Source organism: Ananas comosus, linkage group 2 (assembly GCF_001540865.1).
Source record: "Ananas comosus cultivar F153 linkage group 2, ASM154086v1, whole genome shotgun sequence".
Lineage (NCBI taxonomy): Eukaryota > Viridiplantae > Streptophyta > Magnoliopsida > Poales > Bromeliaceae > Ananas > Ananas comosus.
In genome coordinates, this window is record NC_033622.1 from 14,963,894 (window position 1) to 14,990,002 (window position 26,109).

General features: G+C 34.7%; 4 protein-coding genes and 1 long non-coding RNA gene across 12 annotated transcripts; 4 read left to right on the top strand and 1 right to left on the bottom strand.

The window, feature by feature from the left end:
* Positions 6,397-11,735, top strand: LOC109705133 (endoglucanase 7-like). Its single transcript, XM_020225891.1, has 5 exons — positions 6,397-6,741; positions 6,900-7,112; positions 7,228-7,428; positions 7,782-8,036; positions 10,754-11,735. Exons 1-5 carry the CDS (start codon positions 6,499-6,501, stop codon positions 11,525-11,527), a joined length of 1,686 nt encoding a protein of 561 aa, XP_020081480.1. The 5' UTR covers positions 6,397-6,498; the 3' UTR covers positions 11,528-11,735.
* LOC109728607 (malonyl-CoA decarboxylase, mitochondrial) lies at positions 12,525-18,440 on the top strand. Of its 4 annotated transcripts, none has more exons than XM_020259066.1 (16): positions 12,534-12,694; positions 12,789-12,826; positions 12,924-13,023; positions 13,118-13,247; positions 13,340-13,526; positions 13,975-14,126; positions 14,209-14,299; positions 14,951-15,020; positions 15,116-15,193; positions 15,723-15,806; positions 16,454-16,638; positions 16,795-16,917; positions 17,168-17,240; positions 17,556-17,641; positions 17,722-17,806; positions 18,135-18,440. In XM_020259066.1, exons 1-15 carry the CDS (start codon positions 12,575-12,577, stop codon positions 17,795-17,797), a joined length of 1,593 nt encoding a protein of 530 aa, XP_020114655.1. In that variant the 5' UTR covers positions 12,534-12,574; the 3' UTR covers positions 17,798-17,806; positions 18,135-18,440. The 4 variants fall into 4 exon arrangements, 3 of the variants coding, with proteins under 3 accessions (XP_020114655.1, XP_020114670.1, XP_020114664.1); XM_020259081.1 differs by having other exon boundaries at positions 12,535-12,694; positions 13,975-14,119; positions 14,962-15,020; XM_020259075.1 differs by having other exon boundaries at positions 12,540-12,688.
* Positions 19,126-21,471, bottom strand: LOC109728636 (chaperonin-like RBCX protein 1, chloroplastic). The gene is made up of 6 exons (XM_020259097.1): positions 21,163-21,471; positions 20,952-21,046; positions 20,047-20,164; positions 19,576-19,592; positions 19,427-19,489; positions 19,126-19,340 (listed from the first exon to the last, which is right to left on the bottom strand). Exons 1-6 carry the CDS (start codon positions 21,338-21,340, stop codon positions 19,263-19,265), a joined length of 549 nt encoding a protein of 182 aa, XP_020114686.1. The 5' UTR covers positions 21,341-21,471; the 3' UTR covers positions 19,126-19,262.
* LOC109728644 lies at positions 21,499-24,051 on the top strand. Of its 5 annotated transcripts, none has more exons than XR_002221064.1 (4): positions 21,499-21,686; positions 21,781-21,912; positions 22,092-22,762; positions 23,237-23,600. It is a non-coding gene; the product is annotated as an uncharacterized LOC109728644 (long non-coding RNA). The 5 variants fall into 5 exon arrangements; XR_002221065.1 differs by having other exon boundaries at positions 21,589-21,681; XR_002221060.1 differs by lacking the exon at positions 21,499-21,686 and adding an exon at positions 23,913-24,051 and having other exon boundaries at positions 21,694-21,912; positions 23,237-23,450.
* LOC109728626 lies at positions 24,569-25,750 on the top strand. Its single transcript, XM_020259090.1, has 2 exons — positions 24,569-24,924; positions 25,397-25,750. Exons 1-2 carry the CDS (start codon positions 24,621-24,623, stop codon positions 25,738-25,740), a joined length of 648 nt encoding a protein of 215 aa, XP_020114679.1. The 5' UTR covers positions 24,569-24,620; the 3' UTR covers positions 25,741-25,750.

The window sequence follows — 26,109 nt, forward strand, 5'->3', positions numbered from 1 at the left end:
TCGTTGCACACTTAGAAAAGCACAATATAGTAGATGAAAGCAATATATCACAACAAAAAAGTTAATATTTAAAAATTTTATTTTAATATTTAATGATGCTTAGCTTAAAGGTGTTTCAATATAGTTTAGCGTCATATTTGAAAACACCAGCAAATAAAAAATTATTATGTGTATATAAACGCTTATGCCAAATATCGGTAAAATATATTCTGACGCTTTAAAACGTCAAAATTTTTCAATTTTTTAAAAAATTCTAACGCTTTAATTGAAAAAATAAAAGTAATAATCATATAATGACGCTTTTGGAATGATATTTTGTTGGAACGTGTATTTGAGATAAGTCTTTGAATGAGTCATTTGTGCCCAACCAACTCCATTCATGTCAAAATTGAATAAGGCACCTCATGGCCGACTCATCTAATATGTATGCCAAGCATGGGTTTAGTAGCGCTTGCTCGTGTTTGGCTCGTTTACGCCCTTAATGATATATAAAAACAAAAAAAAGAACAGGAAGAAAGAAATTAATTGGTTTTGCATGATTGATGACATTTGAAGCAGGAAATGCGGTAGGCGACCCTACGGCATTAAATGGAACAGGCAGGCCTCCGGACTTCTCTAACCCCACTAGCCGGACATCCCAACTTCCCCATGGAGAGAGACTGCACTCTTTGTCTCTTGCTTGGCCTAAAAATCCCATGATTCAGATAAATGTTTCTGGTGCAGCTGTGATTGCCAAGTACATTCACATTTCTCTAATTTTTTTTTTAAAAAATTGCATATTTATTTGTTGATATATATATATATATCACTTACTATGCAAAAAATATTTAAGAAATTGGCGAAGAATGATATAATAATTGACCTCAAGACCTTTTTGAAACAATAAAAATTTTGAATTAACCTTAACACTACAGTACCAGTAAAATCGTTCAGATAGATAACAGCATAGAAACACTTCTAATGGTTGTATTTATTTATACAACAAAAAATTATCATACATGTTTCAGATCTAAGAATTTGCACATCCATCACTTCAATTTGAAACCTTTAACTCTACGGTTGTTCAAATTTCTACTTTCGACTGTTTTTTTTTTTTTTTTTTTTTTTTTTTTTTTTTTTTTTTTTTTTTTTTTTTGTAACTTCAATTGCTATGTTGTTCCACCTGCAAATGTTTACACATGTTTGCTTCACACACACCAACAAAAGCTACCAAAAGTTTCTCTTCATAAGTTTAATTTGTTAGGCTTAGTTTGGTATTGGGATAAAAATATATAAAGATATATTTCTATATTCTCCGATGAAATTATTGAAAATATATCATCACGATATGTAAAATGCAATATTAAGTATAAAAATAAACAAAATATTTTTCAATCGTATTTTCTCACGGATTTCAAAGAGATAATACTAAAAAAAAAATGCCCGCCCCAAAACGAATTTATTCCCCTTTTATGTACACGTACAGCAATCTAATTTGCACCGCACATTGGGAACACATGCTACCCAATAAAGAATAAAGAATACGAAAACTTAATCCAATGCACACTAGGTAGCTAGTAGATTTGATCTATTGCATGTTTCAATTTTTCCCAATTTTCCTTTTCCACCGTTTCTAAACAAAAGCTCTATTAGTGTATTGAATAACTTATCCTAAATAATTTATTAGTATTTTGTAATTCTTGATACGACAGGACAATAATATTTGGTGGTAATTTATTTTATTATAAAAAAAAATTAAAGATTGAATACCATATGCTTTTTTTTTTCAGAGCAAATAAAAAATCTGCATTGAATGAGATATATCATACATACAGTTTCTCATGAAAACGTCAAACTACTATTTTTTATAAAAAAATTATAATTTTTTTTCTTACTAATTTTGTTTTTAAAATAAAAATATGAAAAACAAAAATACTATATTTTTATAAAATCTGAAAGATTGATGTAGAAAAAAAAAAAATTTTCTAGCAGTGGAATTGTTTGGAGAAGGTAGTTGGAGTTGAACTTCCCCATGACAAGAGTGGAATGGAATTTGGAGAGTTGGTTTTCTCTTCCTCCTACTAAGAAGAAGAAGACATGGAAGATTTTCTTCAGCTGCAGAGAGTTTGTTACACCTACCCAAAGAAACGACATAAATTGGCACGGCTAGACCAACGACCGTCTCTTTCTTAATTATTTTTCTTGAAAAGTCCATTCAAATTTTGTAGTAAAACTTCAAATACCATTTATATGAATTCATATGATTTCGTACTTTTTTACTTTAATACTCTATAATTTAAACTGTATCAATTAGTATCATGTGATTTTATTTTTTATTTTTTTATTATCTATTTTATTAATTTGTTCGTTATTTATTTTTTAAGGCCCTGTTTGGATCGCGGAATAAGCGGGGATAACGAAAGTTATCCCCGCTATTCCGCCAAACGGGATGAAATTTGGCCGGGATATTTTATCCCGGTCAAATCTTGCTATTCCCGGTTATTCCGGAATAGCAAGGGATTTGCTATTCCACCATTTTGGTGGAACAGTGCTATTCAAATTCTTAATTTCAAACTTAATTAAACTTATAAATTGAATTAAACTAAATTATATAAATATAATATGTTATATATTATAATACATTATTTTTATTATAAAATTATTAATTGTACTATATTAATACATATTATTTATATTTAAATATTATAATAAAATTTATAATAAATTATATTTAAATATTATAATAAATTCTTTTTATTAAATTTAAATTTAAGTAGAATTTTTAAAAAATTTATAAATTTATTATAATAAATTATTTTTATTAATTGTTCCCACCACTATTCTTATTTTAAAATTTTAAAAATTAAAAATTTAAATTTTTAAAATTTATAATTTATAATCTCAAAATTAAAGTTTAAAATTTAAATTATAAATTTTAAATTTTAAATTTAAATTTTGATATTTTAAATTTTTGAAATTTAAAATTTGATATTTTATATTTTTTTAAATTTAAATATGATCTTAAATTTAAAGTTTGAAATTTAAAATTTAAAATTTTGAATTTAAAATTTGAGATTTTAAATTTCAAAGTTAAAATTTTAAATTTAGAAATATAAATTTAAAAATTTAAAAATTTAAATTCAAATATAATAAGTGGATAATATCATTATTTTTTATTTACAAAATCTATTATCTTTCTTATTCCATCTTACCTAACCAAATGCTATTTTTTTTATTCCAGGAATAACCCAATTTTCATCCAAACGCAAAATTGATCTAATCCTCGCTTATACCTCAATTTATACCTATCCCTGGAATAGCCACTTTTTCCTTATTCCCGAACCAAACGATACCTAAGGGTACTAAAGTAAATATTAAATAAACTTAGATGAGATATTTGAAGTTTTTTATATATAATTTAACGAAATATTTACAGAAGAGCTAACGAAAAGAAAAAAAATTAAACCACAAGATACCAACTTGGTACACTTTAAATCACAGAGTACTAAAGTGAGAAAATACAAAACTACAGTAGTGATATTTGAAGTTTATCCTAATCTTTAACACTTCCTCCATCCCAATATATATAAGTTATAAGTTAGTTTTCTCTTCTAAATCACTGCAAATTTGTATGTGTTAAAGCGCGCACACAGATTTGAAAACATTTTACTCCGAATTTGGGTACAAGTGTGTGTGATAAAAAGGACTTAAAAGTGCCAGGTCCAAGTGATTACATTACAAATAATTGAAATATTATCTAGTGAAGAAACTGTTCAAATTAATGCTCTTATTATGCATTGCGTTGCACGACAGCTCCATCCTTAAATCTCCCATGTTCTTTTGTCGTCCTACTAATACTGTTTTACCAAATATAAAAAAGAATATTTTGAAATTAAGCGAGTCAATATCTACTATATTACCAATTACAACTTTTTATTCTCTGGACAATCAGAAAGATCCAATAACAACCACTCCCCATAGTTAATTCTATTGTAGCATGTAAACCATATTTATTACATTATAATGACGCAATAATAGGAAATTCAAAATCCAATCCATTAAAAAAAGTTAACTAGAGCAATATGAATAGAACCCCTTTTTTTAAATTTTTTTTGCTTTTTTTTTTTTAGAAAACTTCAAATACCTCTCTTGTGCTTTCACTTTTTCTATAATTTAAAATATATCAAATTAGTAGCTTGTGGTTTTACACTTTTTTACTTTAATATCCTGTGGTTTAAAGTGTATCAAGTTAGTACCCTGTAATTTCGCACTTTTTCACTTTAGTACCCTGTGGTTTAAAAATTATAGAATACTAACTTGATACAAAAATAAAACCATAGGGTACTAATTTGATACAAAAATAAAATCACAGAGTACTAACTTGATACACTTTAAACCACATGATACTAAAGTGAGAAAGTGCGAAACCACATGGTACGAACTTCATACACTTTAAACCATAGGTACTAAAATTAAAAAATACGAAACCATGAGGTTTTTTTTAATTTTTTCTTTTTTTTTTTAAACTTTTTTTTGGGGGGCCCGAGGAGGACCACCGGAGGGTGTCGGTGGCGGGTCTGAGGGGACGGGTGGGCCCACCAGCACGTAGATGCAGTTAGTGACCGGCTATTTCCGGTCAGCTTCAACCCCCAATACTTGGACCGGCGAATTCCCGGCATTGGGACTCGTGTCGGGAACGGCGGATGACCGGTTTCGGCGGAATGTCTCGCCGGATTTCGTACGTCGGTTTGAACTTCCACGAGTTGGCGGGTCGCCTCGCCTGCAGAACACTAGTGTCAAAGGCTTCTGTTTTTGTTTTATATACATTTAGTTGCACCAGCTTTTTTTTTTTTTTGACAGAAAAATAAACGTGAATTAAGACAAGGAATATCAATTATTAAATTTTAGCCGAAACATATGAAAATTATAGTGATAGATCCTTCGTAATAATAGAATTTATTTTCGATAGATAGATTTGCTTATGTCGTACTTTTAATACGGAGGCTATCACTTTATTTACGCTAAATAGTGTATCTAAAGTCATTATCACAACTGTAATTAATTACAAAAATAAAAAATTTTAATTAATTAATTAGTTTCTTGTTTGACATGCATGTAAGATGGTTTATAGATATTGTAATACTAATCAATCACACGCAGTTATCTGACTTTATAATTTATGGACCGTGGCGGTGGAATTAAAACAAAAGAGAGTATCAGATCCCACGGAGAGCAACACCAATTGGCATCCTCTTCTCACTCTTTTCTTTCAAAGAGTTCATTACTAAAGGATTCGCAAGGAAAGCAAACTATTCGTCTTTAATTGCCATCTCAAAAGCTTTAGCTATCCCCGTTTAATTAAAAAAAAAAAAAAAAGAGAAAAAGCTTTAGCTACCATCCACTAATCGAGTGCGCTTTGCTCTTTTTTTTCACTCTTTTTTTTTCGCTTCTATTTTTTGATGCTCATAAATTTATTTTAACTTTTCGCCAGAGTAAAAATTCTAAATTAATTTTTATTTATTAACTATATATAATTCTACCATTTCAGATATAAATTTATTTATTTGTAAAGGGTGACGTGCTAATACAAACAGTGAAAAATGGACTTAAATCTTTTTCTCGCGTGGGTAGGACATCAGTTCACCTTGATCTGACATTTTGGTGACTAATTTGTCCAAGTCTCACCGCCCATCATTCTCACTCTTCCATACTTACGTTGGTGGTTCGTTAGTTCATTCCGATTTCGACATTTCAATAATTGCTTGTCACATAGTATTAGCTGTTCCTCTCCTTTTCCTGTTTTCTTTTCAAAAAGCAACTGTTTAGAGAACTTATAGCGCCATAATTAGCTTATACATATATATTTCCACCTTTAATACCTCTTGTGGGGTCATAATTACGATTCCACCCCCTTATTAGCTACATTATTGATTCAAAATAGTGGTGGTCTAATTAAAACTTATCATATGGTAAATAATAATAATAATAATAATAATAATAATTAATTGCGTAGAATGGAATTTGGGTTTGGTATGACCCCTCCGCCGATCGGAGTCGTGAGGAAATTGTCGAATTGGTTCGGCTCAACTGTCGCCATCGACCACACACCGCGGGGTCAAATCCCTAACAATTTCCGGGCGCGTCCGCGTTCGACGCTCCTTATATTATTCTTTTCTTGTTTGGTTTCTTGAGTTCATACAACATTTACAATCTAACCCAGTTTCAATTTTGAACAGAGAGGGATTCCTGCGTCTGTGACAAGTTCTCGAGCATACTTAGCCCACCAATCCAATCCAATAAGGTGTGTTAAGGATCTCTTCAACAACAAGCGAATAACCAGTATTGTTAAAGACGCGGAGATTGAGATTAGAGAAAAAAGGGGAAGTAAAGAGGGAGCTGTGTCTCTCCTCTCTCTCCCTCTGTTCNCCAGGTGAAACACCCACATGCATTTGAGCTTCGACGGATTCGTGAAAGCGCTTCTTTCGGCAATCGCCGCGGCCTCTGCTGCGGGGTCGTGAAATGAGAGAAGAGCAGGGGAGAGGAAGTTGGAATTGTAGGAACTCTTTGTTATCGAGGGCAGTTTTAGTCTTCGCGATACTCTCATCAGTTGTGTCAAGTACCAGTGCCGCGGTATTCGATTACAAGGATGCGCTTTCGAAGAGTCTTCTCTACTTCGAGGCGCAGCGCTCCGGCCGCCTCCCGCATAACCAGCGCATAGCATGGCGCGACCATTCCGGCCTCACCGACGGCCTCCAACAAGGAGTAATTACTAGTCCTACTCCTTAACCTTTGCACGATTATATAGAGTCAAGACTATTTCTGAATCACTTACTATTTGATATTGACGATGAATATGTATATATAAGAATAAGAATAGTTCCTTTTTCCTTTTCTAAATCATGCTGGAAAAAATTTTGTAGGTGGATTTGGTCGGAGGGTACTACGACGCGGGCGACCACGTGAAGTTCGGCCTGCCGATGGCCTTCACCGTGACGATGCTGTCGTGGAGCGCAATCGAGTACGGCGACGAGATCGCAGCCGCGGGCGAGTACCAGCACGTGTCGGAGGCCATCAAGTGGGGCACGGATTACTTCATCAAAGCTCACACCCATCCTTACGTCCTCTGGGCCGAGGTATATATATATATATATATATATTTTGATCAGAGTAGAAAGTTTCGAGTTCACACTTTTGAACAACGTAGCCTCTGAATCACCTCAATGTGTATGTTTTGCATATTTTGTGTAGGTGGGAGACGGGGATACGGATCACTATTGTTGGCAGAGGCCGGAGGACATGACGACGTCGCGGCAAGCGTTCAAGATCGACGAGGAAAACCCAGGTTCGGACCTCGCTGGTGAGACCGCGGCGGCGATGGCGGCCGCGTCTATCGTGTTCAAGAAATCAAACCCGCATTACTCGCACCTCCTCCTGCACCATGCCCTGCAGGTAAAAATAGTAATAAAATCTAGCTAACTTGTACTTCACTATTCCGCGACTTAAATTGCTATACTTACTACCTTTGTCTCCCGCTATACGGATTCCTATCCCTTATAATGACCCCTAACTATATGTAATTTGAGTTTGTTTGAAAAGATTTATTTTTGATATGAAGGTTCTTACAATGAAACATAGTAGTAACGATGAAACAGTTAACTATAATAAATGAGCCACTTAATCAGAGAGTTTGGTATCGTACGTATAAATAAAAATACGGTAGAGTTCGTGAAATGATTCTCGTGTACATCTTTTTTTGCCTTTTGCGGAGTTAGTGACGTACATGCGTGTGTACATACATGCAGTTGTTCCAGTTCGGGGACAAGTACAGGGGAAAATACGACCGGAGCGTGGAGGCGGCGCGGAGCTACTACGCGTCGGTGAGCGGGTACATGGACGAGCTGCTGTGGGCGGCGCTGTGGCTGCACCGGGCGACGGGGCGGGAGGAGTACTTGGCGTATGCGATGGACAACGCCGACGACTTCGGCGGAATCGGCTGGGCCATCACTGAGTTCAGCTGGGACGTCAAATACGCAGGCCTCCAGGTTTTAGCTGCAAAGGTAACTAACCAAACAACTAATTTCACTTTTTTTCCCCCCACCATTTTCTCTCTCCCTATCTTTTAATAAAATAGATATTTAAATTTTAGACTAGGCGTACATATCGAAAAAGATTCGATCGAGCCCTATTAATATGAATGTTGCTGTTAATTCCTCTACAAGGAAACTACTATGTTGGTGGGTCAAAATACCATCCTTTCATATATATTGATATTGATACAAGATATAAATAAATTTTGTAATTAATTTGTATACGCGGTCTCAAATATAATATAAATTTGTTAACACAACTGTAATTTTACGTAAAAAAAAATTTGTGCAAATTCAAAGCATGCATTTTTCCATATAAGATTAGTTCGGTAAGTTTACATGACATTTAGGGTGCGTTTGTTTCACGCTATCTTTTAAAGATTCCTAATAATCCAATAGAAATAAAAAAATATGACGGTGTTTGGCTAAACGCACTAAGTAATCTAGTTAGTAATATTAGATTCACTTAGGAATAAGATTCACCCCAAAGTACTAATCTCATTTCCTTGAGGGAGGATGGGTATCCTCATATTAATGGACTTGGGTAATCATAATATGTCTAATCTCTTTCTTTCTCCTTACCCGCCGGTTAATAGATATTATTTTTCTTTACACTCTAACCTCATATATCTTTCTAAACTTATCTTTCTCTCTAAAATTTAACTTTTTTTTTTTCTCTCTCTTTCGAAAATTTCAATTCTCTTACTCCCTCTAATTTCCACTCTATATCTTTTTCTGTTTTTTTAATTATGTTCTCTCTCTCTCTAAATTGTGCTCTCTTCCTCTTTTTTCTAAAAAAATACTGAAACTTTTAATAGCATTATCTAAAATTAATTAAAAAATAAATAAATTAATTGTATATTTTTTGTAATATTAAATAACATGGCTAAATAATATTACCGTGCGAACCAAACACAGAAATTTCATATTCTTAGTAATAGGATAAATATGAATAAGATTCTCGGACATCTTTTCATTCCTAATAATCCTTCATAATGCGAACCAAACGCACCTTAGAGAGGTACATGGCGACAATGACACAATCTTTATGATAAGCTCCACAGAGAGTTTATGACATCAATGATGATGGATTGAGAACAATCGGTAAACGGTGGTTGCATGGTCCCAATACATCCTCATCCATGTGTATGCACTCTATACAGTAACTCCTCCATAATTATTTTTACATTATCAAATTTAAATTTTATTTTTTTTGAATAATTAATATTATTTGGTGGAGAATAAAGATTCCTAATTGGGTGAAAAACATTCAATCCATCTTTACAAGATCATATCTAAAAAGCTCCTTATAAATTTTTACGCTTCTCAATTCGTGATCACAAATACTGTTATATATTATTGCTTGGCTCATAAATGATAGTTTTATACTAGTGGTGCATATAAATCGATTCATGTAAGTATTTTGAAATGTCTCCAGTATTGAGGATCTTTTTGAATTTCTTTAATTTAAATTTATCAATCTAAAGATTTGGGAATTTGGATAGTGGGTCCGTAGGTAGTGCATGCCAGCCCTCTTGAGACTTTTGTAGTAGTGAATATGAAATGACATATGCTTGATAGATAGCATATTAATAATAACCGGCCGTCCCTAACACAAATGGCAGAAGAGCTTAGTGATTGGTATCCGAGATCTAAATTCGAATTCTAGTTGATTTATATTTTCAGTTAACTTTATTTCTAAATAAAATAAACGAAACGGATAACATGCTATCTTTCTCTAAAAAAAAAAAAAGAAAAAAGATAGCATATTAATGAAAGATGATAACTTAATAAGTCAAATTATTTGCTACAATTTCCAAGTGTTGGGTGTTGAACTTTGGCCAAAAGAAAAGCTCCCTTGAAATAAATTGATGTGAACCATCAATGTGTGTGACCATGCTTTTTTTTCCTTATCAACCAAGACATTCAAAAATTAATTTATTGTATGGAGGAAGCTTGGCAACAATTTTATTTCACTATCACAACAGCTGTACGTACTAATAGGAACAAGATTTGATATTTGCTCTCCCTGTTGCTTGTTCCACATGTAACCAAACTAAAAAGTTCCACAATTACAGTGACTTAAAAAAAAAATTGTAGTCCTAGAAAAAAGATGTTATGTTTCTTTTTCTTGAAACTATCTAGCTTTTAATATAATTTGAATTGGATCTTTTTATTCTATTCAAAAAAATAAAATCTATTGTCTTGCTTTTCTAATTTGGTTGTTAGATAGATATCGTGATTCCCATGATCAGCAAAAAAATGGTTCTAATATTAGGACGTGTGCAGTATAATGTTAATTAATGTATGCATAAAATATTATTTGAATAGGATTTTTGTAAAATACTCTATTAATATCTCTCAAATGACCTCTTTTCAGTGCAGAGTTTGAAATTCGACTTAGAATTTTTGCTTATAGGACTACAATTTTTTTTTTTACTGAATGGAAGGTTAGAGATGTTTACTGTGTCATTTTGTATTACAGAAACAAAGAAAACTTGCTAATTACATTTCTAACCTTCCATTTAGTAGAACACCTCAGCAGTCACATCCCTTTCTTTAGGGGCCAAGCTAGTATATATGTATGAATGACTTTAATTCTTGATTGCTACTAAATCCATTCCTTTAATTTGCTTGAACTGCCATAATTCTAAGTATTGATTGATTGACTGCTTCATGAATTCCAGCTCTTACTGAAAGGAGAACACTCAGAGAAGCATAAGTCCACCTTGGAGCAATACAAAGAAAAGGCTGACTATTACATCTGCGCGTGCCTCGGCAAGAACAACGGTCGCAACGTCGACCGCAGCCCTGGCGGCATGCTCTTCATCCGTCAGTGGAACAACCTGCAGTACGTGTCGGGCGCCTCTTTCCTCCTCTCGGTCTACTCCGACTACCTAGCCAATGCCCGGCAGGAGCTGCAATGCCCCGACGGACCCGTCACGCCCACAGAGCTTCTAGCCCTAGCCAAATCGCAAGCCGACTACATCTTGGGCTCCAACCCAATGGCCCTCAGCTACTTGGTGGGCTATGGACCAAAGTATCCAATAAATGTACACCACCGAGGGGCCTCGATTGTGTCCTACAAGGAGAACAAAGGGTTCATTGGGTGCACCCAAGGGTACGATGATTGGTTCGGCCAGCAGGGACCGAACCCGAATGTGCTAGTTGGCGCAATCGTCGGTGGGCCAAATCGACGAGATCGGTTTAGAGACGAACGCGGCAATTACATGCAGACCGAGGCCTGCACGTACAACACCGCGCCCATGGTCGGAGTGTTTGCAAAGTTGCATCGGTTGGCGAGTGGAGAGATTCAGCAAGTGTCGTCTCGAACTTCTTCAGCTTCGTTGGCGAGTCAAAAGATTCGGCAAATGTCTTCTCGGACTCCTTTAACTTTGTTGACGAGTCAAGAGATTCAGCAAGTGTCTTCTCGGACTTCTTCGGCTTCACGGAAATTGTAAATAGAAAAGCTTTTGAAGAAGGAACAAAGACGAGTTTTGTTTTTACAATTTTACATTGATTACCAAAATTTTATTGTACAACCTACAAATTGAGGCATTTAGCATTCAATTGTACCTTTTATAGTTTTCACTACTACATTATACACAAGGAGGGAAGAGGGATAAGTTAATTACTCTTTTGCTAAAATGTTTCAGCTTATGTTTGTCACTTTGACCACCACCCCTTCCATTTTCTTTTTTCTCTTTTTTTTTTTTTTTTTTTTTTTTGGAAAAATCACTTTGTCCTCGTAGCATTTAGAAATATGTTGAATAGATGTAAATAGTGAAAATAACAATAACAATCAATTCTTGCTTCTAGTCGAAGCACAATCAGTTAATAACCTACAACTATGTCTCGCGAATTATAACCTACGTGATCAGTTTAATTGCCGATTTGGATGCATTAATATTGTATTCAGAGTATTTTTATCGTTAATTCAAAAAAAAATTATTATTTTGATTCGAAATGAAAAATTCTCTAGATCATGTAGCACGAATTATACACACGTAGAATAGCGGAGGAAAAAATAAATTAAAATTATCTGCACAGTTACTACTATTATCTTCAAAAATTAGTGGCAGGTGCTAGTACATTGATCGACTAAGTTAAAACAAGAATATTTTGGTAAATTTTAATAAGATAATTAATATATAGACTATTCTGAGTGGCCTAGATGTATGTTTTTTTGTACTTTACACTTAAATATATTATTTTATTTCAATGTGGGAGAAATACATAAGGGTTTTATACAAAATTACCATTACTGAAATTTTTTATTTTACTTTAATGTATTTATCATTTTGTAGGAAAATACAATTTGAGATAAAATGTCACATATATATGTGCTCTCATATTTTCACTAGTAGCTACATGACCGTTGCGGCGTTGCACAAGAACTTAACCCGACCAAAGCCGTGAAATATTACCGTTGAGTTGGCGCATCAACCTGTATATATATTACATCATGTTCCTCAATTCGGTCCCTTTTTATTTTGTGCGGCGAAGGAATGAGCAAGAAGAGCCTCGCGATACTGATGAGAGCGCGAATGCGGGGCGCTCCCAACGAACCCCACGGTCATCGTCCCCAACAAATCTCCCGATCCGCCCCCAATCCTTCCAGAGTTAGCGTACAATCCCTCCCCCAATCTCAACAAATACAAGGAGTTTGATCCATTCCATCTCTAATTTCATCATTTTCTTCCCCCTTTTTTTCGAATCCAGGATCGATCTCACTCTTCTAATCTCGCGGATTCAAATGGGTCTCTCCTCTTCTCGATTTCTTGTTTTTTTGGGGGTATTTTTTGGTTTTATTTTTAAATTTTCTCGTTTACGTATTTTTCGATGTTTTCGTATTAGAATCTCGGCGAAGGATGTGAAGGAGTGGATGCAGGCTTCGATCTCCATCCCAGCGGGTAGTAGAGACCCTGCCGATGCATATCTCGAGGAATTCTCGCAGGTTATTTTCTCGTTCCAATTCGATCAATTTAGGTTGTAAATTAAGTAATTCGCAAATGATTAACGCTGAAGATGAAGCAATAACACAATTGTAGGGTTATCTAATGCTTTCCCAAGAAGGTCGTCGGGAGCTGCTTCTTGCGCTTTCCAGGGATTATGATGTGAATAGGGCGCGAGTTCGCGAACTGATGCGTCAGTATCTCAGCCTCGAGCTTTCGCACGGTGGTATGGCGATTATTTACATCATCGTCTCCTCAAGGGGTTAATTAATGTGACAATGCTGTGCCTTGTTGAGTGGTGTTCCTGTTCTTGATCAGCGACGGATGATCAACAGTCCAGTGGACTTGATGATGACGGTGCGCTCTCTACGTTTTATAGGATGGAGCGGAACCTTCGAGACGCTCTAAAGCCGATGTATGCGGAGTTCTTTGAGAGATTGAATGCGCACCCTGGCGGATTAAAACTGTTGGCAATTCTTCGTGCCGATCTCCTCGTTTTCTTGGGGTAAGATTCCATGCCCCTTCGACTTTAACAGTATGCAAATGATTTTCCACTGGTTTGTATATACGCCCCTGTGAGCAACAGTTGAAGCATACTCTATGCACATGATTAAATAGATAAGTATACTCCAATAGCATTACTAGCTTATGTCTCATGTTGTCAAAATGGGGGAGAGCCTGTGTGTGGGCCCTTACATAGTGTTTGTGATTATATGGGATCAACATGATTGAACCGTCTCGGTTGTGGGAATCTGCAAAACTGGAGGTATTCGCATCCTATGCGGGGAATCTGCAATGCAGTTAGATTGTTCAATGGTAAGTGATGGACTAAAATAGCAAACAATATGCAAAACCAAAATCTGTTTGTAACTTATAGCTACTCTTTTATTTAAGATTTAAATAATTCTTTGGCGATCAATAAAATCTCTTCTCTCTTCTCTTTTGTTTGCGAGGGAGGAAAATTTGCCATCTTTGCGTGCATTGGACTCATATTTGAAGGAAAAGCTCATAACATGGCTTAGTCCAGCAGCTTTGGAGCTTCATCAGATAACATGGGATGACTCTGCATCACTGTTAGAGAAGATTGTAGCATATGAGGTAAGAGGTATGCCTCTTTCTTATCTATGAATTTAAGTTTCTTTTGATGAAGCTTGAGAAGTTTTTCCACGATTTTGTTTTCCTTTTAGGCTGTCCACCCAATAAGAAATCTAATAGACTTGAAGAGAAGGCTGAGTGTTGGTCGTCGTTGCTTTGGATATTTCCATCCGGCAATCCCAGGTTAGCTTGCCCAAAATATGTCACTGCAGGCAGGTGGTGACACTTAATTCATGCTTGTCATGCTTATGCTACCTGGCTACTTATTAAATCTCATCGATGACACCATTCATTTGCATATTTCTCATTTACAATCCTTTTATACTCATGTGCTTTATATTTGCTTCGATACTGAAGCTAGCTTGTCGGGTGAGTATATTTATCAAAATCTGTGTACGGTATAGCAATGAACATCTGTGCGGGCATAAGAATATCTTGCTTGTCTGCCATAATTTTAAAGTGCATGTATATGCTTAGGTTGTTGCATTTCTAAGGGCTGAAATTAATTGAATTTGATGATAACTTCCTCATTAATCATCTGTTCTCGATTATGCTTTTTTAAATGCTCTTTTTGCCAGGAGACAGTGATGTGTTTCAAACCTGATTCTTGGTTGCATTGCCTGATTGTTCAATGCGTCATCTAATGTTTGTTACTCGTTTCTTTACTTAGGATGATAATCTATATGGCGCTCCATGAAAATCTATATATGATGCTTCAAAAGTTGAAATTGACAAAATTTTGGGGGGAATTAGACACTCTGTATAATATAGAGAATACCTGTTGTCTGCTTGACGCTATTTATATTTAATCTTTGTTGATGGTATATTTTCAAGTGCTCAATTAGGTGAGCCACTTATTTTCATTGAAGTTGCACTTTTGAAGGATGTTGCCTGCTCAATTCAGGTTAGCACCTCATTGTATCTCTTTTTAAATGTATCCATTTGTTTACTGTTCACATCTTATTTGGTTGTTTCATATTTCTTGTTTGATGAGATCAGGAGGTCCTATGGGATGATCCGCCTATTCCTGAATGCGAAGCCAGATGTGCATTATTCTACTCGATCTCGTCGACTCAAGTAAGCGAATAATTTAACTTTGCCAATGTTATAGAAATCTTTTTTCTAGTTTCTGTATTATACTGGATTCAACCGAAAGAAGATGACAACTTATCTATTAAGAATTATGCATTTATTACTAATAATGGCTGATTTACCCTTCAGTTTGTAATCTACTTCTATGGACTTAGAGAAGTCCTAATGCTATATATATTTGATTAGTGAATTCTATATACTTGTTACTGCATGGAAAAGAATGTTGACATTGTATGTTCAGTTTTCTGGATCTTTCATACTGATGACTTCAACTAACTCTAGATTCAAATGGAAGCAAAATGTGAAGATCAATTTCTTTTTCTAGAAATATTTATAAGTTCAAAATACGTTCTTATGCCGCTTTTACGTCAGTGGTTATTTTAGTTTTGTTTGTTTGTGAAGTTCATGTAAATATTGAAGTCTCTCTACATAAAAAGTTGGGGTGTTAAGACACTTATTTAATATAAAGGATCAGACAGTGTTTGCTATCATAATGATTTCTAGCACCTGACAGCCAGGTTTGTCAGGAATAAATCTAGGGAAGTTTCTCCTGAAGCGTGTGATTGACATGTTAAGAAAGGATGTGCCATCTATTGCTGTAAGTACCCGCACTCATCTCTCTAATAGTCATGCATATTTGGAGTTCAATCATTAAAGGCCCATATCTTTAATTTTGCTTCTGTGAGTTTTCTTTGCTGCTTATTTCTGATGTGAATTGTCAGCATACAAACAATTTTAATTCATCTTTAGTTGATTTTAAATAAATTATTTAACACATTTAGGCGATGAAATAAATAAAATTATTTAACACATTTAGGCGATGAAATACGTATGTATGCTTTGACGGGATAATAATTTATGGTTTCATGCCTTTCCATTGGAACTATGAAATACATCTTTAGTTGATTTTTCAACTAGCGCTCTGCCTTGTACATTATTTGGAACCACTGTTAATTAATAAAGCTTCCACTGCTCCTTTCCTGGGAGCTGAGCTTTTACCAAGAATCTAGCTGATGTCAACTCAAGAGTCCAAAATTTCTTTGCAAGTCACATCCTCTGTCATAAGCATGGCATGAATGAGATGAATAAATACACAATAACTTCCAATGATTTTTGTTCTTATCGGGATGAATGGGATGATTGAACTCTCTGACTCAAGCAACCATGTACTAGTGTATTAGCGGTGCATGTTGCCTCATTTGTATTTGGAACTTAATCTAATCAATGGTCGAATCTGTTGTAAAGATATTTGCCACGCTTAGTCCCATCCCTGGGTTTATGCAATGGCTTCTTTCCAAGTTGGCATCCCAAATAAAGCTGGCAGAGGCGGAAACTGAAGAGGCAAAATTGTTGGATATGGGATCTGGTTCAGCTTTCCGAGAGAGCCTCCTTCTCCAAGATGAAGAAAAGATTATACTCGAGTCATTTACGTATGTCTTTCTTTCTCTCAATAGAATTTGCATGAATGAGCTAGTCATATGGAAGAGTTTTTAAGAAACATACTCAGTAAATTAGCTTCCTGTATAATTGCTTAAACATCTTCATTTTCTCTTTTCAGTTTATTGTTTAATAGTGCCATTGTGCAGGGAAAATGTTACTGGAAAAAGTGGTATTGAGATAATGCACTATCTACTACAATCAAGTGAATGGGTCAAATCTGAGTGCTTATCTGCTGCACTAAAACCTCCTCTAATGCGGTTGTGTGCAAGGTAGGCAATTAGGGTAATTTACACCAGAAAAATTTGTTATCAGCAACTGCCAGACGGTGCGTGAGTGGCTACCATATACAAATATCCAACATACGAAAACACTGCTGCTTTGTTTCTGTTTTATTCAGAAAACAATCAGCCTGAAGATGTTTTAACTTAAAATGACCTCTACTGCAATATATGCATAGTCATTTATTGATAGTCATGATCTAAATGATAGGTACTTATTATCTTGCTTGAGTATATGCAGGTACCTCCATAAAGAGAAAAAGCGGGGGAAAGCTCTTGATGCTGTTGCAAATTTTCACTTGCAGAATGGAGCAGTATGTGCTTCCATCTTAGCTTCTCAAGTAGTAAATAGCAAATTTTTTGTCGCTATCTTTTGTTTTTTATCCATAATACATTTATTTTAACATGCGATCAGAAACTCTTCATCCTCCAATTGTATGTCTGATTTAGTTATCAAGACTTTGTTGCTTGATCATTTAGTATTCTGATCTCTGTCAGTCCTTTTGCTTTTCCCTTGTGAAAAACCATTTTATTTGTTGGATGTAGACTAGTAACTACTGGCACTGTTGTCTTCTTCAGACGTATATAAATAAAAAGTTCTGATGCCAAGAAATGTTTTTTGGGTGTAGATAGTTGAGAGGATAAACTGGATGGCAGATCAATCAGAAAAGGGCATCCGGCAAAGTGGAGGTATTATGGTCAATTACGTGTACAGGTATGCTTCTATTTTTAACATAATCCTAGGAGTTTTCAACATTCCTTTCGTCTTTCTTTTACATCTCTAACACATTTCAGGTTGGAAGAAATAGACAAAAATGCTCAGTCCTATCTCAGCACCGGGCATATCCATGCTTCACCTCGCTTATGCTGATATCTTGAGGTAAATGTTATACTGGCTGAATTGTGAAATTTATATTCAAGCTTGACATAAATCATTAGAATAGTATTAGCGTCATACATTATCAAGACACATAAATACTCATGGGTTTTATTCTTTTTTATTTATTTTGCCTGTTCTCTGATACTATTCTGATGCTTTCCAAAAGACACCGTAAATTGTGAATGTCTCTATCCCCTTCTCTGATACTTTTCAAGATTTGTTCAATTATGCATTTTAAATCAGAGTGGATTTCTTGTCGTAATCTTCTATTCTTGCATCCCATTTTTCTTTTTTAGTTTCTAACTAGACTCTTTTAAAATGACAAAAGGATACATGAAAAGAGAGGCAGTGTGCGGAAAGAAGGGTCTTGGATATATAAGTTTGAACTTACCGGCTTTTCTTATGAATGATTAACGAGGATTCCCTGTCCATATTTATTTACAGTTTTAGCTTCAAGTGTACTTTGGGAAACTTAATAGGATAGTAGCTAGCATATCATCACTGTGTAATCCAGAATCTTTGGTCATACAAAGAATTGTATGAAGGATCAAATGCAATACCTGTGAGATGAGGATTTGAAGGGGAAAAATAATACGGTTACTCAAATTATACTTTCGAGAGCTCTTTGGATTAATGTTGTGCTTGTATCGCCGTTTGATTTGGCTTCTATTATGCGAGTAGTGTTTGGATAAGATAAATTGTGGAATTTTCACTGTGATATGAGGCTGGAATGAGCATTTCTGTCTAAACCAAAAGCACCGAAAACTACTGTTGGAGAAAACAACAGAAGATGCTTCAAACAGCAAACAATTCTATGAATAAGGCCACCTCTCTAGGAGGTGGTTTATGTCACAATTACACCACTTCATCTATGTTAATACCATCTTTCTTCTTTTGAGATAAAAAAGTAGTTTTTTCAAAAAAATTAAGATGAGTTGGTAAATCCTGGGGTAGAATTTAATTGGTTGGTTACATGCGTAACTACGGTTTTTCCAACTCCAGAAAGAAGAGATAATCAGATAAGTGTGAATAGTGCATATCTCTTGCTAGGGGCTATTTCTTATATACTCAAAATATTTCATCTTTCAAATATACCTAAATTCTTAAACCTATCCTGTCAAACTCAAAAAAAAAAATTTAATAAATCTTCTTGGGCAGGTGTATATTAAGAAGAAGAAAATCAGACAAATAGCCAGAAACAAATTTAAAAATAGGGGGTATTCAATTACTGCTAAACAAACAGCAGAATTAACAGAATTTTACTTTTACAACTACAAAAATAAAAAGCGGAGGTAAAGTAATTTTCATCTAAACTCTAATTCAACTCAAAAATTACTTCAACTCAAAGTCTATTTACGTTAAAACGAACAGGTCTACAGCATCTACAAAGCTGTCCGTATATACATATTTTCATGTAGGCAAATACCAACAACTATTAGTAATAACTAATGATAGCTCACCGCTCATCATTTTCCATGTGACTGGTTTCTACAACATACTCCCTCATAAGCCTAGTATTTGATTCATCAACCATCTGCAAATGGATTGTACATCTTAAACTAGACATTAATTAAGCAGGAAAAAAGAAAAGGAGTTTTTCGAAATAAAAAAGCCACTCACCTTAAAAGCTAACTTCTGGAGGTTTTCCCATTCAAAATCTCTTTTCGTGTATGCAGAACGGACCTGGATAAAATTCGAAAATTCTGTGTAAAACAACAAAATAGTAACTTAAGAACGGTGAAAGGGCCTAATTTTGTTTAGATAGTTACCTCCAATATACGTAGAGCTGCGTCACCGACAGGAAAAAATAAAAGAAGAAAAAAAGAAAAAGAGGGAGGATATATCAGATGTGTTGTAATTTACATTCATACTCAAACAGAAAGGAGCTAAATTAAATTGTAGAATTTTATTACAATAATAAAAAAAAAAATTGAATAAAAATTATAATATATTAAAAAATTGAGGACTAAAATGTTACGCGTCTCATATTTTGAAGACCAAAAATATAATTTGGCAGGAAGAAAAGATAAAAACTAGCTGCACATTAAAAAACAAAAAAAGGGGTATAGATCTTACACATTTAATCCAAAAATTTACAAATTTTTCAAAATTTTTAGTATTATTAAAAAAAGCGACAAGATATGAAAGTAATAATAATCCTTAAGTAATTTTGGATGAAAAGTTTATGTTCTTTTTGAGATGAATTACTAACATTTGCTTAAAAAAAGGTTTTTATTTACCTAAACCTTTGTGTCTTGGGGATTCGCGCATTAATCTTCTGCAAAAGGTGTCCCCGTCGTTTAAAGAGTTACGGCTGATGAACTCCATCAACTCCCCGTATGCCTCAGGGTTGTAGCTCTGCTCAAAATCCAAATCGAAGTAATTGCTTAAACAACCATTTTAATGTTACCATCCATTGACATTCTTAGGCTTTGTTTTTTATTCGGGGTCAAGTAAGAACTAGTTATTTCAAAAATAGATATAAGGTATAAATCTAGATGGAATAAAAAGAATAGTGGATAGTTATAAATAGAAAATAATAATATTACACTAATTATTATATTTGAGTTTAAATTTTTTATTTTATATTTAAAATTTTAAATTTAAATAGATAACTTTTAAAATTGAAATTTTCAAAATTAAAATCTTAATTTTTAAATCTTTAAATCTTTAAATTTAAAAATTTAAAGTTATAAACTTTAAATTTAAATTTTAAATCAAATCCAAATTTACAAATATAAAATATCAAATTTAAAATTTAAATAATTAAAAATAATAATTTAAAATTTAAAATTTTTAAATTGTAAAAATTAATTTTAAAATTATAAATTATTTAAAATTTAAAATTTAAAATTTAAATTTAAAAATTAAATATGGGTGGGATTAGCTAACCCCACCCCTATTCCGGGAGGTTAGCTAACTTCACCCCTAACGGAACCCCGCCCTCCTAAAATGTGTTAAAATGTGTTTGGGAATAAAGGGTATAATGCTGTGTTACAGATTACAGATCGCGACTATTTCAAATTCATTGATCCTTCAACAAGCAAAACATAGATTTCAACGCCTCTGAATCACTAAATCCTGATTATATATAGTCAGAATTCTAATGTTACACTACAATCCAAACAAAGTCAGGCAAAACCACCTCAAGCTGCGCGAGGACGATCTTCACGGCGACGTAGGTGAAGAAGTTTTGGAGGTTGCCGGCCGCCTTCGCCTCCGGGGAAGCCTCTCCGAAACCTATCCTCACTCATCCAACTCATTAGCAGCAGTACGTGACTTCGCACCACCGAAACAGAAACAACCAAAAGAGATCATCGATCGATCCAAAGCCAACGTATGTCATCGAAATTTACCGGGAACGAACATCTTGTGGCACCGAACGGCCCGGAAGCTAAGAAGCCGCTTGCGCCCGCCTCTTCGCCGCCACCGAAGCGTCGCCAGGAGAGAAGAGGAGAGGTCGCATCCAACGGTCGACGGATTTGAAATGGAGGGGAGAGCGCGTGGCGACGGCGCCCAATAGGAGCACTCCATTGAGCCCTCTCCGATCGATTCCCCCGGGGAATGGAAAGAAAATAATAATAATAATAATAATAATAATAATAATAAATTCTCTGCGCCGATGGTTCGTTATCCTCGTGGCTACGTAAATATGTATCTCGGAATTTGGGCTGGGCTATTTTTGAAATTTGGGAAGGCCGGTTTGGTAGGGACCGTTATGGAATAGCAAGCGAATTTGATCTCTGGCGATATTTTCGGGATTTGAGGGTATTTTGGGTATTTCGAATGAAAAAAAATCGGCATTAAATAAATTTGTTTATTTCCTTCTATGTGGAGTCCTACTTGCTCCATAAATAGGCTTCCACCAAGATTTTGTGAGGTAGAGAATTCTTTATTCTTTTTTTTTTCTTTTCTTTCTTTCAATTTTAATATATATTTTCATTATAACGATCTCTCCCTTGCCTCCACCGCAGTTGCTGCCCCTCGTCGTTCTCAAATCCTACGGTGCTCTCGTTGTCGTCGCAGTTTCGGTGATGCACTTCGTCCCAACCTCACCTCCAAGATTTGTGCTATATTTGACCGACGTCGGCGTAGATATCGGCAAGGTAAGAGAGCGGAGTATTACATAGATATATTGGTGGTGGAGAAGGAGGAAGAGGAAGTGGGAGGAGAAGGAAAGAAAGAAAGACATGAACAAAGGAGAAATACGAAAAAATGACAAAAAAAAAAAATATTTTAGTCAGTTTACTAAAAAAAATTATTATATATTTTTTTTTTGTTGTAGTGACCTCTTCCTCGCCCTCCGTCGCAATTGCTCTCCCCGTCTCGATGCGCTCTCTCTCCTCATCATCTTCAAATCCTATGATGCTTTTGTCATCGTCGTTGTTCCAGTTATGCACTCCATCGTAATTTCACCTCCGCGATCTGTGCTATATCCGAGCCAGCATCGGCGTAAATATTGACAAGGTATGAAAGCCGAGTATTGCATCGATTGGGGGGGCGAGTAGAGAAAGAGAAGAAGGGAAAAGGAAGTGGAAGGAGAGGGAAAGCAAGAAACAAACGAAGAAGTGAAAGGACAAAGGAGTAAAAATGTAAAAAAAAAAAAAACAATATTTTGGTCAGTTTACTAAAAAATTTTATTTCAGTATGTTCTCCCTTCTCATCGTCTTCAAATCCTATAGTGCTCTCGTTGTCATCACCGTTTTGGCCATGCGCTCCGCCACAACCACACCTCCGCGATCTGTGTTATATTCGAGCAAGCATCATGGGCGTAGATGTTGGCATAAGAGAGCGGAGCATTGCATTGATGTAGGGGCGGGTGGAAAAGGAGGAGAAGGGAAAGGAAGTGGGAAGAGAAGGAAATAAAGAAACAACTAGAAAAAGGGAGATGAATCATGAATCAAGACCGAAAGAAGAAAACGAAAAAAAAAAAAAAGGATAGAGAAAAGAATAAAGGTATTTTGATCGGTTTACTAAAATTGATATCTCATTTTAGCTATCATGCAAAATTGATGATTTTTTTTATGCGAAAAGTCCTTAAATATTAGTGGATATTTTTTTAATGTGCAAAAAATTGAATTAAATTTAAGAGAGACTGCAGAAATTTTGCGATTAAATTGATTTAAATAAAAAAATTAATGGAATATGAAAATCTATACCTAAATATTATTTCTATGGAATTTGCCATGTGGCAATTCCTCCTTCACCCTCTTCCCACTTCCTGATGTTTTTTTTTTCCACCCGTCCACTTTCTAATTAATTATTCATATGATCAGTTTGATCTAAACAAATCACTTTTAAAAAAAAAAAGTAAAATAAAACTCTTTATACTCCTTTTTTTGTTTTTTTTTTTTGTGTACAAGAAGAATTCGTTTTTTTATATTTTTAATCTTTTTTTATTTTTTAAAATTGTGTCGGAATTAAAATTAGGATTTCTAAGATCGTGGAGGTGCGACGAGGTGAAGTGTAATGGATTTGGAGTCGATGAGGGTGGAGTCGATGAGGGGGGAAAAGCGGTGAGTGCAGGGGAATCCGTACGGCATTAATGTGGTCGTTACGAAGGAGAAGCTCAACGCCGACGGTGAAGGCGACGCGAATAACGGGAATCACCTCTGCGATCTCAGCAGCGCAAGTTGCGTATAAAGTAGTAACTCTATTACCACTTCTTTCATTATTGCTACGTATAATTTATTAGCTATTATAAATTTTGCTATATTTGTACATATCTGTTTTGTATTTTTTATTTATATTTATTGATGTCTCATGATAAGTTAAAAAATTTTAAAAATTTTAATTTTGTAAATCTTTTATCATCTATAGCATTAACCCGTCATAATGCGCGGATAACTTCGCTACTAAAATATAAATAATTGTTAATTTAAATTTTTATAGATACCTTTTTAAATGTATAAAATTTTGAATTAAATTTGCAAAGAGAGGAGTGGATACTTTTGTCCTAAATACATTCTACACGTGTTTTTTTTTGTCAATCCTATGTGGTTTTGTTTATTGATATGAATATTCTCCTTCTTTAACGCATACGTCTTCATTCTCGAGTAAAGGTTTGCAGCTTTGGCTTCCAGCTATTTTTACTCGTGTGGAACAGGACCAAACGCTGGAGCGGTTCTTCCGGAAGTAGCAGTTGAGAGGCTCAGTGGCAAAGGAAGAGGAGAAGGATAATAGAGTGGTATTTTAATTATTTTGCTAATCCACTAAAAATAGTTTAAAAGTTTATATATATATATAATCTAACAGTGAGTGGTTGGTTGAATAGTATAATTTAACGGATAAAAATAATTAAAAAGTTAAATCTAACGGTGGAAAACTCGATAGCACCAAATTCTTGGTGCTATCAATAGTACCCCAACCGAACTATATATGTATATATATATATATATATATATATATAGAGAGAGAGAGAGAGAGAGAGAGAGAGAGAGNGTAGTGACCTCTTCCTCGCCCTCCGTCGCAATTGCTCTCCCCGTCTCGATGCGCTCTCTCTCCTCATCATCTTCAAATCCTATGATGCTTTTGTCATCGTCGCTGTTCCGGTTATGCACTCCATCGTAATTTCACCTCTGCGATCTGTGCTATATCCGAGCGAGCATCGGCGTAGATATTGACAAGGTATGAGAGCCGAGTATTGCATCGATGGGGGGGCGAGTAGAGAAAGAGAAGAAGGGAAAGGAAGTGGAAGGAGAGGGAAAGCAAGAAACAAACGAAGAAGCGAAAGGACAAAGGAGTAAAAATGTAAAAAAAAAAGAAAAAAGAATAAAAATATTTTGGTCAGTTTACTAAAAAATTTTATTTCAGTATGTTCTCCCTTCTCATCGTCCTCAAATCCTACAGTGCTCTCGTTGTCATCACCGTTTTGGCCATGCGCTCCGCCACAACCACATCTCCGCAATCTGTGTTATATCCGAGCAAGCATCATGGGCGTAGATATTGGCATAAAAGAGCGAAGCATTGCATCGATGTAGGGGCGGGTGGAAAGAAGGAGAAGGGAAAGGAAGTGGGAAGAGAAGGAAATAAAGAAACAACAAGAAAAAGGGAGATGAATCATGAATCAGGATCGAAAGAAGAAAACGAAAAAAAAAAGGATAGAGAAAAGAATAAAGGTATTTTGATCGGTTTACTAAAAATGATATCTCATTTTAGCTATCATGCAAAATTGATGATTTTTTTTATGCGAAAAGTCCTTAAATATTAGTGGATATTTTTTTAATGTGCAAAAAATTGAATTAAATTTAAGAGAGAGTGTAGAAATTTTGCGATTAAATTGATTTAAATAAAAAAAATTAATGGAATATGAAAATCTATACCTAAATATTATTTCTATGGAATTTGCCGTGTGGCAATTCCTCCTTCACCCTCTTCCCACTTCCTGATGTTTTGTTTTTCCACCCGTCCACTTTCTAATTAATTATTCATATGATCAGTTTGATCTAAACAAATCACTTTTAAAAAAAAAAAGTAAAATAAAACTCTTTATACTCTTTTTTTTTGTCTTTTTTTGTGTACAAGAAGAATTCATTTTTTTATATTTTTAATCTTTTTTATTTTTTAAAATTGTGTCGGAATTAAAATTAGGATTTCTAAGATCGTGGAGGTGCGACGAGGTGAAGTGTAATGGATTTGGAGTCGATGAGGGTGGAGTCGATGAGGGGGGGAAAAGCGGTGAGTGCAGGGGAATCCGTACGGCATTAATGTGTTACGAAGGAGAAGCTCAACGCCGGGGGAAAAGCGGTGAGTGCAGGGGAATCTGTACGGCATTAATGTGGTCGTTACGAAGGAGAAGCTCAACGCCGACGGTGAAGGCGACGCGAATAACGGGAATCACCTTTGCGATCTCAGCAGCGCAAGTTGCTTATGAAGTAGTAACTCTATTACCACTTCTTTCATTATTGCTACGTATAATTTATTTGCTATTATAAATTTTGCTATATTTGTACATATCTGTTTTATATTTTTCATTTATATTTATTGATGTCTCATAAAAAGTTAAAAAATTTTAAAAATTTTAATTTTGTAAATCTTTTATCATCTATAGCATTAGCTCGTCATAATGCGCGGATAACTTCATTAGTAAAATATAAATAATTGTTAATTTAAATTTTTATAGATACCTTTTTAAATGTATAAAATTTTGAATTAAATTTGCAGAGAGAGGAGTGGATACTTTTGTCCTAAATACATTATACACGTGTTTTTTTTTGTCAATCCTATGTGGTTTTGTTTATTGATATGAATATTCTCCTTCTTTAACGCATACCTCTTCATCCTCGAGTAAAGGTTTGCAGCTT

What these genes read in the sequence shown, in the direction of transcription:
- LOC109705133 (XM_020225891.1), top strand. Translation starts at nt 6,499, where the DNA reads ATGAGAGAAGAGCAGGGGAGAGGAAGTTGGAATTGTAGGAACTCTTTG. An exon ending in CTTACGTCCTCTGGGCCGAG is followed by an intron (nt 7,113 to 7,227) that starts GTATATATATAT and finishes TATTTTGTGTAG; the next exon opens with GTGGGAGACGGGGATACGGA. An exon ending in TCCTGCACCATGCCCTGCAG is followed by an intron (nt 7,429 to 7,781) that starts GTAAAAATAGTA and finishes ACATACATGCAG; the next exon opens with TTGTTCCAGTTCGGGGACAA.
- LOC109728607 (XM_020259066.1), top strand. Translation starts at nt 12,575, where the DNA reads ATGAGCAAGAAGAGCCTCGCGATACTGATGAGAGCGCGAATGCGGGGC. An exon ending in AATCTCGCGGATTCAAATGG is followed by an intron (nt 12,827 to 12,923) that starts GTCTCTCCTCTT and finishes TTTTCGTATTAG; the next exon opens with AATCTCGGCGAAGGATGTGA. An exon ending in CCTCGAGCTTTCGCACGGTG is followed by an intron (nt 13,248 to 13,339) that starts GTATGGCGATTA and finishes GTTCTTGATCAG; the next exon opens with CGACGGATGATCAACAGTCC.
- LOC109728636 (XM_020259097.1), bottom strand. Translation starts at nt 21,340, where the DNA reads ATGGAGTGCTCCTATTGGGCGCCGTCGCCACGCGCTCTCCCCTCCATT. An exon ending in CCACAAGATGTTCGTTCCCG is followed by an intron (nt 21,047 to 21,162) that starts GTAAATTTCGAT and finishes GAGTGAGGATAG; the next exon opens with GTTTCGGAGAGGCTTCCCCG. An exon ending in TCCAGAAGTTAGCTTTTAAG is followed by an intron (nt 19,341 to 19,426) that starts GTGAGTGGCTTT and finishes ATCCATTTGCAG; the next exon opens with ATGGTTGATGAATCAAATAC.
- LOC109728626 (XM_020259090.1), top strand. Translation starts at nt 24,621, where the DNA reads ATGTTCTCCCTTCTCATCGTCCTCAAATCCTACAGTGCTCTCGTTGTC. An exon ending in GGATAGAGAAAAGAATAAAG is followed by an intron (nt 24,925 to 25,396) that starts GTATTTTGATCG and finishes AATTAAAATTAG; the next exon opens with GATTTCTAAGATCGTGGAGG.